At 41.0% G+C, this 13,208-nt stretch overlaps 1 protein-coding gene across 12 annotated transcripts in view; it reads right to left on the reverse strand.

The window, feature by feature from the left end:
- The window catches only part of adgrb3 (adhesion G protein-coupled receptor B3), a 106,205-nt gene that overhangs the window by 2,106 nt on the left and 90,891 nt on the right, over positions 1 to 13,208 (reverse strand). For 5 of the 12 annotated variants that reach the window (XM_029449396.1, XM_029449407.1, XM_029449400.1 and 2 more), the window contains 11 exons: positions 9,670 to 9,820; positions 7,822 to 7,891; positions 7,356 to 7,422; positions 5,857 to 5,960; positions 5,427 to 5,525; positions 4,896 to 5,067; positions 4,441 to 4,536; positions 3,533 to 3,572; positions 1,431 to 2,122; positions 1,252 to 1,287; positions 241 to 345 (listed from right to left, as the gene is read on the reverse strand). In XM_029449396.1, the coding sequence (XP_029305256.1) occupies positions 241 to 345; positions 1,252 to 1,287; positions 1,431 to 2,122; positions 3,533 to 3,572; positions 4,441 to 4,536; positions 4,896 to 5,067; positions 5,427 to 5,525; positions 5,857 to 5,960; positions 7,356 to 7,422; positions 7,822 to 7,891; positions 9,670 to 9,820 (1,632 nt within the window). The remainder of the gene's footprint in view (positions 1 to 240; positions 346 to 1,251; positions 1,288 to 1,430; positions 2,123 to 3,532; positions 3,573 to 4,440; positions 4,537 to 4,895; positions 5,068 to 5,426; positions 5,526 to 5,856; positions 5,961 to 7,355; positions 7,423 to 7,821; positions 7,892 to 9,669; positions 9,821 to 13,208) is intronic. The other 7 variants (XM_029449399.1, XM_029449401.1, XM_029449405.1 and 4 more) reach the window with 5 other exon arrangements.

A 13,208-nucleotide genomic window follows, 5' to 3' on the forward strand; every position in this document is an offset into this window, starting at 1 on the left:
TGTGGATAGAAGGCTTCAGTGCCTTTTAAGGGGGCAGCCCCCTTTACTCGCCCCCCCGCCAGCTGCTGGCAGGTACACTATGTACAGCACGGTTCACTGCCACATGAATACTTTAACTACATACTGTAACCGTTCATTTGCACAATCACACATTACGTGTCCTGCACTGGATATTTAAAGAGGGTATTTTGATGTAGTTTATTAGGCTGATTGCCACCCTTCTGGTTTCCCGTTACTCACCATGCTGCCCATATTTGGTATGTCTCGAAATCGGTCCAGGGTTTGAAATTTCTGATTCAGTTCCTGGAACAGCTCCATGTGTCTTTTCCTGGTGTGCATGACTTTCTGCAATGGCAAGGGTTTTTTCTTTGGTATTGACAGCCAATAATGGAAATGCATCTTCCTCTCCACCCCTTCCAACTCTGATCAATTTGTTAGTGTCATGATCATTTACTTATAGGCCGGGTTTGAAACAAATGTACTTGTCTCTGCATATATACAAGTGGATACCAAAATTAAGGAAACACCAATATAATTAAAGTTGAGGGGGATAGGACAATGAAATCCTGAACTATTTAAATTTGCAATGTCGGGAGTATCTGAATTAAGCATAATTCTTCATCAGTGACAAATTGACTCGTTTAGAGTTTTGTTGGCGTAAGGGAAATCCTTAAAATCAAACCTTGGCACAATACTTCCATTTAAAGGGTTGGTGTGCACCGACGCTAAAACATAATGCACCCCGCGCCAAAATCGCTGCCAGAAGCCTTGTGTTTCCTTTACTTTGAAAGTGCGTACAAGATATATGCAGTAAAGCCTGCTTTAGAAATGCAAAGGGAATGCTAAAAACCTGCCAAAAGGGGTTTAAATATGTTTTTTTGCAAGCCAATATAATCATTGTTGAAACCAGTGGTGAAATCAGATGTGAAATGTGCAAATGACTTTAAAAGCATACATTTGTTTTTGAAAATCAACGTATAGCTAATGGATGGAGGGGATGGAGGAGGACAAAATGTTGATGAGAACTGTTGCCCTGTTTGTCAGTTGACAGCCTTGCTTTTACCTTAACCACACAGCATGTGAATAAATCTCATTGAGTAAAAGCTGTGTAACTCCAATAAGCTTAAGAGGCACAACAAGTACTAGTAAATCAAATGACAAACACAACTGCAAAAATAAAAAAGGCTTTTTCTCTGCATAAAAAAAGCTAGATGCATGTACTATGGAAAGAATACATTTTTTTTCACGTACCTCAAAGTCCATATCAGAATATCGCGACTTCCGTCTCTGTGGAGAACAAACATGAAGGTATAAAGTTAATAAACTGTCCGTTTAAGAAGATACGTACATTAATAAAGGTGTGTGGTATATTTGAAGGTGTTTGCTGCAGCTCTGTATCCTCTGCGCTTCATCCACATGAGCATATGTACCTCTAAAGAGCTCATAGATATTGTCGACCCTGTCTCACTCCTCGAAAGCCCCGCAGATTCCTCCATCTCAGCGAGGAAGTTCTTAACAGCCGTGCGAGGTTCAAAGGGCAGGTTTTGCATCTGCTCGGGAGCGCTAGGATACTGCTGCTCCAGGTTCACATTCATGTGGTCCATGCCTGACGGGCTGATATTGAAGTCAGGACTCATCTTGTAATGCATCAGCCTCTCGTGTGGCAGCGTATCCATAGTGATGTTCATCTTGGTGTCGTCTTTCAGCAGGGTGCCCGACACCGATGCAGAGGCACGAGGCATGACTATGTAGTCCGTCTCCATCATCTGCGCCTGCAACGAGTGGCCCTCCATGTCGTGGCCAACCATGTCGTGGTCGCTCTGGCGCATGGCATCGTCGGTGCACAGGTAAACGGTGCGCCGCATGTCAGCGCTGCTGTCAGCCATGCACTGTTGGTCTTTCAGATCCCCCACTCCCATCGGCATGTGCAGGGCTGAAGGCTGCTGGATAATCACTTTGGAGATGATGTTGCCAGGCAGCGTGGAGTAGTTGAGGCCCTCAGGGATCTTCTCATCCTCCTCATCATTCAGGGAAATGCGGGAGAGGGTGCCTGCGCGACACGAGCCCATGTCTTTGTGGAGCGCTGCAGGGCAGAGTGACACACGGATTAGTTGGAGTTTCTCTGTAATGAAAGTAGTGTCACAGTTTGTCTGAGATTATCCAGCATATGACCACAAGAACAAGATAATTCAAGTCAATATGAACCAATTGTCAAAGGATTTTGAGCTGCAGACAGGACAAATAACTGTAAATATGCTTTTTGAGTGCGACATTACACCTAAAAGGCAAAGGGACACAACAGCACGTATCTTTGGAGGATGTAGCAGTGAATAAAGTGATATCCTGACACTCTCCCTGCCATGCAGTTTATAGACTAATCCTAATTTAGTGATTGACCTTGCAGTGCACCAAATATTATAATAATAATTAAACCGCAGCTCTTCAGAAATACCTTCGGGTTATAAGAACACTCCGTCCTCCCCACTGAGCAATCGAATCTTTTCCTCGTGAATCAGTATGAATTATGTTGTCTGTTCACAAAAGGCCTGCAAAGACGTTACAAGGACAACAAACAAAAAGATCTATCATCTTTTTGTTTGAGTCTAATTCAATTGTGTGGACATGGGGAAAAGCCGTCTGAGTCTGGTGTTCAGTTTGCTCTTATACTCTGAAACTGCAGAATATTTACACTGTAGTTGACAATAATCCCTGTTTGTGAACAAGCAAATTAAACTCCGTGAGCCCAGAGAGTAATCTGTGAAGTGCATTTCTCTCTGTCTGAATCTGGTCATGATTTATAAATGACACCTGTCTGCTCGGCCTTTTTGTATCGAGTATGTCCACTTTAGCTTTACAAGACTGCACAGCATGAAGTAATGTTGGGTCAGAAGAGGCAGACAGCCCTTTTCGCCTCTTAACAAGCTGTGCTTCTGAGAGCCCTGAATAGTGGTCTGCTCGGTTATTCCCTGCAGATCCACTTAGGATGTTTTTTCCTTCATTGGTTTGGAAGGGATTGAAGAAAGACAGGTTCTGAGCTTACCGCCACCAGTTACGTGCAGGATAACTCTCACGATCTCTTCAAAACATTTTCGTTTTATTAAATCATGCACTTGTTTACCAACAATTACTTTGGCTTAAAAGTACAGAAGAACCAGACGCAGGAAATATTACCCTCCCACTATTACGAGCCGAGGAATACAATCCTCTTGAGATGAGACACATAGCACCTACGCACCTAATCTATGACAGTGTCAACATGTTAATGAGAAACATAATTACAATGTGCAAGATGGGAAAAGCTGCTGTTATTCACGTGTATTGCCGTAAAGCCGAAAGTGAATATCCAACAGCTCTCTTTATACTGTTTTGCTCTCAGAAGTCAGTGTTTTGGTAACTGTGAAAAAAAAACTCCTGTGGGGTTTGTTGGTTGTTATGTAACCTCAGCTATTTTTTTTACTGTCTAACCTCTTTTTTTTTTTTTACATGCGGATACAGAGAGAATATTGTTAATAAAAGACCATCTGTTCTTTACCTGATCGGCAGGCGATGTCCACATCTTTCTCAAAGTCCGTCTGTAGGAAGAGGACAGTCAAATAGTCAGTATTGCTAAAAATGAAGCCTTGTATACAGTATATTGTGTACATCTACACAGTATGTACATATAAATCAAGACCCATCCTTATGTGTAAAAGCCAGTTGAAAGATTAGGATCAATTATATATGTTTTACTATTATTTCTCAATGCTTTGTAAAAATGCAAATCAGTCCTTTTTTCTCCGCATACTAACAATATATCAATAGCACATCTATGGAGAGAGAAAAAATGAAAGTGCAGCTGCCGCATGTATTTTGCACTCGCTGCTAATGACTGTATTGAACCAGGAGGCCTTGACACCATTCTGCTATCATGAAAACTATTTCACTCGGAGGCGCATTAGAATGCTAATGGCAGATCATTGTTGTGATGTGCCAGTGGTGTCGTTGTGCTAGATGAAGAGGACTGGTGTCCCATTTCAAAGGTCATGCTGGGAACAGTCCTCTGCTACTCTGTGAGAGGGATTGAGAGCGATGCATCGCAAACATGGACTGTAAGTTCAATCAAAGGGAAATAAAGGATCGGGCTCAGGGCCTAAGGACACCAAAGGGAACTGATGCCCATTTATCAGAGGGCCAAATGTCTACCCTGCATGTAATTGCAGCTTTGCAAAAGCGTTGTGTGGAACATTATAAACCTATGGAAAACAATGCCTCATGTTTTAGAGGCCATATTAAACTGAATAATAATGAATTAAAAACGATGCATGAAGAGCAAAAGTTAAATTAAGGTCAATGGAGAACAAAGAGGTTTGCATGTGTATTATAAATAACCAGGGAACATTTGGTCTCCTTAAATGGTAGAGGATCTAACGGTTACAGATAACAGCGGGTAAATGTGCATACCATTATCTGAGCATGCCCATTAGGGAAGGTTCCTGTTGCGTCACCACTGATTGGGTCTTGGCAGTTCCTGAGCCGACATCTGAACGCATCTTGGACCTAAAGACAGCGGGAATCAGTTTGTTTTCATCATGTCCACAATACTGCATGTCACATTGACAGTTTTTGTTTTTAGGTCTTGTCCTCTGTCAAGTCTAAAAGATAGTGTATTTCACTTGTTATTCAGAAAATAATTCCACAAAACCACCAAAATGTAACTTCCTGGTTGTGATGACTTCCTGTGATTAGGTTTTGTTAAGGTGGTTAAGCTCTGGAGCAAGTTAAATCACCTCCAATTTAACCTGACAGTGAGCAAATCTACTCCCTGCAACATAACAAAAAAACCTGTAGAGACGTGCAGATTGTAACTCCAAGTAAACAAAGATCATGGGTGAAAGAAAGATGACTTGGTGTCCTACCTCTCTCCGTAGGACACAGTGCACCATCACAATGACAAAGCCCTGCAGTGAGTCAAAGACCGCAAACAGGATCTGAAAGAGGATGGAGCGCTTGTCGGTCATGGCGAGCACTGCAGACATCCAGGTCAAAGCCAGCAGAGGTAGGACGACACAGGAACTCCACAGGGACGCCCTGAGAGAAGAAAGGGAGGATAGAGGAAATAAAAGCAAGCAAATTGGTGCAGATAACACGATAAGGTCTGGAGTAAAAAAAAAAAGCGGTATCTCCCATCAGGGCCTTTTTTTACTCCAGGGCTTTAATGTGCATGCTAGTAGTGACGTAAGCTTACTGTAAAATAAACATGTAACACCGGATGTTTACAGTTAAAGACATTACTACACTGTAGCTCTGATGTACTGAGGATGTAATTGCAACATCAGTTCACGCTGCAGTGGACTGCAAGGTCTAAATTGTAGCGGTGGACACGCTGTACATGCAGAGACTCCCCGTAGCATCGTCTTATTGATTCAGAGACACTGACAGGCACTTACATTGCATTGCTAGCTGTAGTTGCTGATAAAGCAGTTGTTGATACAACACCACATTTGGCACACTTGAGAGTTAATCCTGTATGCGGCTCACTCATCTGTCTGTGGGACATAGAGACAACAGCATGACAAACAACGCTAATAGCCACTACCCCGACTTTAAATTCTCCCCCGCCATGTTAGCAACAGCAGACGCAGCCAAATGTGTGGGCGTTTTAATGATTTTCATCTCATGGACTGATTCTGCCAAAAAAAAATACGAAGCCATGTCGCTCCCGAGAGAGTTCTGACCTCTTTATGTTTACGCCTCTAAATCTCCTTTCAACAGCAAGAAAAGGAGGTCTAAATCTCCATATGTGTATGTGTAAAAAAAAAAAAGTCGAAGCATATTTGTATTTTTGCATGATGAGAAGAAGAAAAATGAGGTACTGACAAGGATGTGCTGTCATACCCTGCTCGATGCTTCAGCTTCTTGTCCAGTATGCCATCCCTGGACACAAGTTTATTAAACACCAAGATACCGATCACCATGTTGACCTGTCGAAAGGGAAACAAGCAAGAATATTAGCTTTTCAATAAATCATCTGCAACAAGATTGTTTCAAAACCAATGTTAAATATGTCACTTCATTTCCCAGTTTGACATTCTTCATAGGTAGCCAATGATTTAATGTCATTATCCCGTGGGGCGTTCCCCCCCCCCCCCCACCACCCACCCACCCCCAGCCTGCACTGAGCTTTGACCTCTAGCTTCTATTGTTTGCTCGTCCCTGTGACATTTCAGCCGAGGGATGAGGCATGCCCTGGATACTCCGCCCAGCACAACAGCCTTAAGAAAAGATTTGCTTGACAAGAAACACTCGTCTTCTCAAAGGCACCTTCTCCTATTATTAGCAGCACCTAGGCAAATAAAAAAAACTGCACATTTACAGCAGCTGGGTAGACAATTCTTTAAAAATATTCAGCTACTTCAAATCCCTCTGAGCTGAGATAAAGAGCCCATTAAGAATTTATACCAATACATTTGAGGAAGTTTTTATTCAACATGCTTTGTGTGTGTGAGACTTTGTATTACGATGTTACAGTATCAATACAGTGATAACAGAAGTGTGGTGTTCATTCTCACACTGCAGAGGGTTGTTTCTGCCATTTTTGAAGAGATTAGCTCGTGTTCCTCTGAGGTTCATCACAATTGAAAACGACAGCACAGCAAGACTTACAGTCCCCGTGCATTTGAAGCTCAAACAAACTAAGACGTTTAAAAAAAAAAAAAAAATTGAAATCACTTAATTTAAAATCCCACCACAGAAGAGAGGTTTTACAATGAAATATATTTCTCCGTATTCAATGTCCTCTGTCCCTCTGACACAGATTTAGTGATTTGCATAATCACATTCTTTGTGTAATTTTCTCTGTACAACAATGTAAATACAAGATGATTAAAATACCCCAGTATATTACATTCTGAACAAATCTAATGCATGAATACTTTATAACCTCACAGCTACATGGAGCACCATTATGGTAAATGAAAGGGAATTGCTTGAGCACATTGCCTGATGGGACGCTCATTACTTTGACTTTGAAAGCAGAGTGTGTTCCTCCTGTTAGGCATTTGGTCGAGTTTTAACACAGTGCAAATGTACCACAATGATACTGTAGCATCATTAGAACTACATTATGGTTTGTGTGAGTCTTATTATTTGAAACATTTTTTTAATTATTACTATATATATATATATATATATATATGTTATAAATCAGGCAAAGTTTTGTGTCTTTTGACTTCTTCTGTTGTTGCTATAGCTGTATATTACATAATGTACAGGTGATGCCTCAAGCGTTGGTTGTTTCCTTTTTTTCTTCGTTGAAAATTTACATTTCTCTTGTATTTTCAGCATATGAAAGTTAAAAATGGACATCTGAAGTATACCAGAACAACAGCAGCTGCAGGTCCAACAAAGGCATACAGGAGTCCACCCTCCAAAGACAACCAACAGCTGCGGGGAAAGCAGGAAAAGAAAAACAGTTAACTCCCACCAAGGCATTAACATCCAAGTTAATGGTGCACACCAGCATACAATTGTATTTCCCTCAATTGTCAGGGGAGAAGTGCCATATGCTGTAACTCTATTTCCAAAGTTTCACAGGGTAATAAAATGCTAAAGAGATTTTAAGCAGTGTTTATGCGTTTGGTATCCAGCAGGGATACAACTCACATGAAATTGGGGTCTTGCTGCGCTATTTTGAAATTTGATTGGGTTCAGGGGACTTTGTTTATTGCACTATTTAGGATAAGTAAGCCACTGCAGGAGCATTTAATCATTCATCTTAAGTGTTGCCATGAACCAACTGTGTGAGCATCACAATATATATGAATTTAAAAAGGAAAGACTTACTATAAAGGTGTTCCATAGCCCTTTGTTTTGGTGAATCCCATTGAAACAGCAACCACTAAAGCTGGTAATCCTTAAAAAGAGAAAACAATCAATAGTTATTGGAGCAGTTCTTGTTCTTGTCAGAAATGAGAGCATAAGTCCACTTTAATGCAGACAGATTCTAGTCATTTAACAAAGTGCAGCTAGATTCACTCCATTAGATGCTACACTCATCTGAGATGTATAAGATGTACTATATGCATTTTAATATTTGTGTTCCATTAAGTAGCAGAAAAGAACAGTCTGTGCTTTGACAAAATGGCAGCAGTGCACCGAGTCCAGAAAACCACGTTGTGAAATTTCATCACTGTACTGTAAAATATTTCACCGCCCTCCACACCTTTTATATGAAGAGATTTCTTTTGCAGCATGGCTCCTCATTATAGATTGGTGTAATGGAGTCGGTTCGTACTACTGTGTGCGCAGAATATTAACGCTTCTTCCTCTCGGAGCAGCGCAGGCAGGTGCTATTGATGTAATCAGTTTCCTGGAGGCACGAGGCGAAGACCCTGTGGCCATCCAGTGTCTCTCTGCAGTGCTGAAGAGGTAAAGAGTGCCGAGTGTATACAAGCATGTCATGAATCACCGCGCTGGCAACAGCCTGGCGGAGACGCCGCACTTCAAACAGGCTGAATTAAGAGACAACAGGTAGCGTGTGCTGCGCATCGCTTTGGAAATCAGTTTTGAAAATGTTTATTGTCTTCTGTTTGAATACAGGTGGTAATCTGTAGAGGATTTGAGTCATTTCATTTTCAAGTCATATGTAAAAACAAACAAGTTCATATTATGTAATGTATTCTTATTGTCGTACAAAAAGACATTGATTGTTTTATCTATCATCAAATTGTCTGTTGTGGCGTTTCTGAGAAATCCATGTGATCGTAAAACAGCCTTTGTCCATTTTTTTTTGCAGCAAGCAGTGGCACTGCAATGACTAAGAGAGCCTTGTTTGTTGCTAGGTAACAAGAAGAATGAGTGTGGGCTCTTTCATAATCAAATTGATTTTTTTTATGATTTTTTTATAGGAGAGATTTCTAGCAGTCTAAGAAAGAACCCTTTGGACGACGATTCAGACTGACATTTATCAAATGAAGAAAAACATTGAAGTTTTTCAACATTTTGATACAGATATCTCCAACTGCATGTGTTTATTGACAGATATGTAGTCGTTTAATAGTTGCTTTTTTGTGACGTAATATTCAAGTGCAGGAAGCACAGCGTGGGAGGCATTATGTGAGACCCAGACTGATTTAAATCTGTCGCAATATGAATAATAAATACATTATATTGCTCCCTACATGTATTTTGTGTGTGATACATATTAATAAGAAAAATAGTTCAACATTAGACTTTGGAAAGGATTTCAGAATACGTATAATCATAGAGCAGAGTGTATAAATTCACCATATTTTAATAATTTAATCATTCCATTCTCCTGAACGCTAGTTCTGAGGGTTTTACTGTACACTGTGCTGCAGTGGAAAGGCTCAGCTCACGCCCTCTTTATCAGACATAAGGTCATTGCAACCTGCTTTGTGAGATCCGCACCAGTCTGTCTCCCCCCACTGCTCAAGGCCGGTCCATTTACCCAGCCCTCAGAGAGCTTGACTGGAGCACAAAAGCATCACAACAAAGAGCCTGATAGGATGAAGATCTGGCTGCCCCTCAGAGACGATGGAAACAGCGGACCGAAAAAGACACACAGATACTTGGAAAGACACCTTGGCCAGAGACCTTGAGAGAAAACGGCAGCTGCGAGGGATGATGGGAGATGATGAAGAGGTTTAGGGAAACATGCTGCTTGCTTACCCCAGCCCAGACACAGAAAGCGCTTGCGGATGAGTCTGGTCCGGACCTTTCCCGTCACTGCCATGTAGGACTGCCAGGCCTCTGTGAGGACCCAGCAGAACGATGCCAGGAAGAAGAAGTGCAGAAAGGCAGTCGTCATGACGCAGACTCCCTATTGAGACGAGAAAGGGAAAAAAGGGTCAGAAAGACATATTTTCATTAGCTGTGGGTTCAAAAATCATTACCTTTAAAACAGCCAATATAAAAATGTTTGCTGCGGCAATAGTGCCGCATAAATAAAAACAATAGCAGATTCCACAAGTGCAGATTCTGATAAATCATTTATATTGATATCTCTTTATTTCCCCTGAACTCTTCTTGCAGCACGGGCAGCATTAGCCTGTCTAGACCATCCGCTGAAGTACTCTCCTGTGCAGTGAATGAAACAAAGCGTCAGTTTAAACTGCAGCAACAGAGGTGGCAATTGTAGTAAAGATCAGAGCCGGGCTAGCTGACACAGAAAGCCATGGCGTAGCATTCCTCTGCACTAACCCTCATTAGTATGCTGGAGATCCCACCTGGAGGCATGTGAGCCAAGGTCAACTGTTTTACACAGAGAGGAGGGAAACACAACACAACACAACACTGCTTAAATGATACAGAATGCACGCGTCGGAGGCAGCAGATTGTATTCAGGCTTGACAATGTGGCGGCACTTTTCAGCTTCATTAGCTTGTCCGTCTTTGTTCCACCAAGAGGCCTCTCCAAATGCGATTGTTTAGAAGAGGATTAGATACACACAAGTAAGTATCCTTAAGAATCGTGGCATTGCACGCTGACATTTGTGAGTGAGATGAGATTAAGCTTTTCTTTTCCAGTTCAGATTGTTTGCAGTGTGAAGCGGTGGTAATCTGAGCGATGGCGCACAAAGAGGGAAAGATTGAAGTGTATCATCTCGTCCCAGGGCGTCCACACCATACTGTGAGATCTGCCATACACTTATCATCCCCACTGAGAAAACCACATTAAATCCATCCGTCCCCTGTAGTGTTGGGGAATTCTGTTTACCTACGGCCACGAGGGATCTCAATTACATAAACCTAAATAATATCAAAGTTCACGTAGGATGCATTCAGGTGAAGTATGTATGTCATGATGCCATATGTCCAATGTCTCTGATAATTAAATGTTATTTGCAGGTTTGTGGTTTTTAGTGGCCAACTTTAAAGAACATCTGTGTAAAATGAGTAGCCTATAAAATATATTCACCCCGCTCACACTGATAGGATACATTAAATACACACTGTAAGTAGGCTTGTAAATCACAAGCTTCATCACCGTACGATGTTATTTCTATTCTTTGGACGACAGTACGATATTACCTGGTATCACAAAGTCTGCCTTGATAGAGACGATATCCTACGCCTATGTAACACAAGCAGTTACATTAATATCAACTCACATTTATATCAACTCAAATGTGATTTGACTATTTTATTACTGGCCTAGGAAGGAGGTGACACAGACGTGCCATTGGAATTTTAACATAAAGGCACATCTTAAACATGATGACATGGATATTTTGCTTCAATTATATTAGATTGTTGATCATTGAATTAATATACAAATCCAGATGGATGTATTGTTACACTCCTGAAGGTTGTAAGAGGCAACAACATAACGTCCCAAGCAGCTTCTGTATGTCACATCTGTACCACGACTACAACACATCGTGGATACTGCTACGTCAGTTCAACTTGCAACTTCAACAGTGGCCAAACCTAATTCTATTTGAATATACTATTATATGAGTCAGATAAAGCAGATGAATCCATTTGTATAAGAATAGTGTTCAATGTTTAAATACAAACAAATGTCCCGTAGGTAACAGAAACACTTATTTATATACCTACTTATGTTACACAGAAACAACGCTTTAGAGTTGCTAAAGTTTCAGAGATGTAAATATCAAAGCAGCACATCAAATCAAAGCATATGAAGCTCCCGTGACACATCGCCACCTGCCCATTTGGTAATTACAGGTGCGTACAGCTGCTTTCGTTGAAATCACACGAGCTCAGTGCTATAAATCTTTTGTTTAATAAGCTCTGAAGAAGAAATTGCATTGACTGTGTTATTTCAGAGCTACATACTGTCTACTTCTGGAATGTGTTTTTCCTTTCCGTGTGGATTAATTAATTCAGTGACTCGTATGTTAGCACACTGCTGTGCTGTATGTGATTATTACTGGATAAACATGACAAATCAGTGAGGAAAATCTTACATGAATGTACAAAAAAAACATTTTGAAGTGAAGGAGACACGAGGGGAAGGGAGAAGCATGTGGGTCTGTCATATACAATACAGCAGCTGTACTGCCTGTTCATCCAGAGCTAATTCCAGTGTTGCTGTTGCTCATGTGCTGTCCAAGGTGCTGGAAATAGAGCCTGCCTTGTTTCCTGGAAACAGGTCATATGCAGTCGTTATGTTTCACGGTTCAATCGGACGCCTCTATACAATCCAGCTCTCATTAGTCCTCAAAAAAACACAAAAAAAACAAACACTGTGCATTTGAAAGGAGGGAAAGGTACATTACGAGGACATTATGACAGCACCGGTTGGACATAAGCAAAAACCCAAGAGCTCACGTTGCCCTTTACAAAAGCAAATGCCTGGAGATGTTGAGCACACTGTGTCAGTATCCATGGAAACAGAGAAACTGACGAAAGGGACCACATTTAAACATTGCACAGCTGATAGACATGAGGGTAAGGGTAGAGGCTGACGGGGTGTACTTCAAGACAGTTCAATAATAGCAGTTTAAGGTCAGGACAGGAAATCTGAAGAATTTCGTACCTCGTATTTGGTGCCTGCCTATACTCTAAAAAGGTCTGCTCGAGCCCCGACACTTTAAGAACTGAAAGCGTAATTGCCATGAACTGTTGCACACTTTGCTTCATAATGCAATGACAGGCCACTGGAATAAAAAAAAAAGCAGTGACATATTATTGGAGCGGAACATTTAAAAATGGATTTCAGTATTGCTTTTAGTGAGGCTGGGAACACACTCTTTCATAATTGGATTTAACTAATGTTGACATGGTGATTAAAGTATTTCCCCCTAGGCATTTTGTATTTGTCAATCCAATGTATTATTTAGTTATTTACATAATTTACAGATGCATTAATTGCTTATATAAGACTAGAATAAACTTTTAATACATATCACTATTACTGCAATAAGCACATTAATTGTCCTTACAGTATAGTTCTGTGAAGAATATTATTTAAAATGTTGGAGAAGAATCTAAATAAACTTTTATCTTCCTAACCGATCTGAATCAGTGTGGGAGGAGGAGGCTGGCTGCTATTTTGGTTGAAGCACCCTCCTTTTGAATAAAGCAACAAGTGCCCCAGTGCTTTACACAGTGGGTGCTTGGGTGGAGGACTCCCGATAACAAAGTGGTGTCAGCAAAGTGATGTTGAACCACAAAGAAACACTGAACAAAATGCATTGCCTTTGCCACTAGTGTCAGAAGATAGCTACTTCCTGCTCTATA

The sequence above is a fragment of the Cottoperca gobio genome, chromosome 15, assembly GCF_900634415.1.
Source record: "Cottoperca gobio chromosome 15, fCotGob3.1, whole genome shotgun sequence".
Lineage (NCBI taxonomy): Eukaryota > Metazoa > Chordata > Actinopteri > Perciformes > Bovichtidae > Cottoperca > Cottoperca gobio.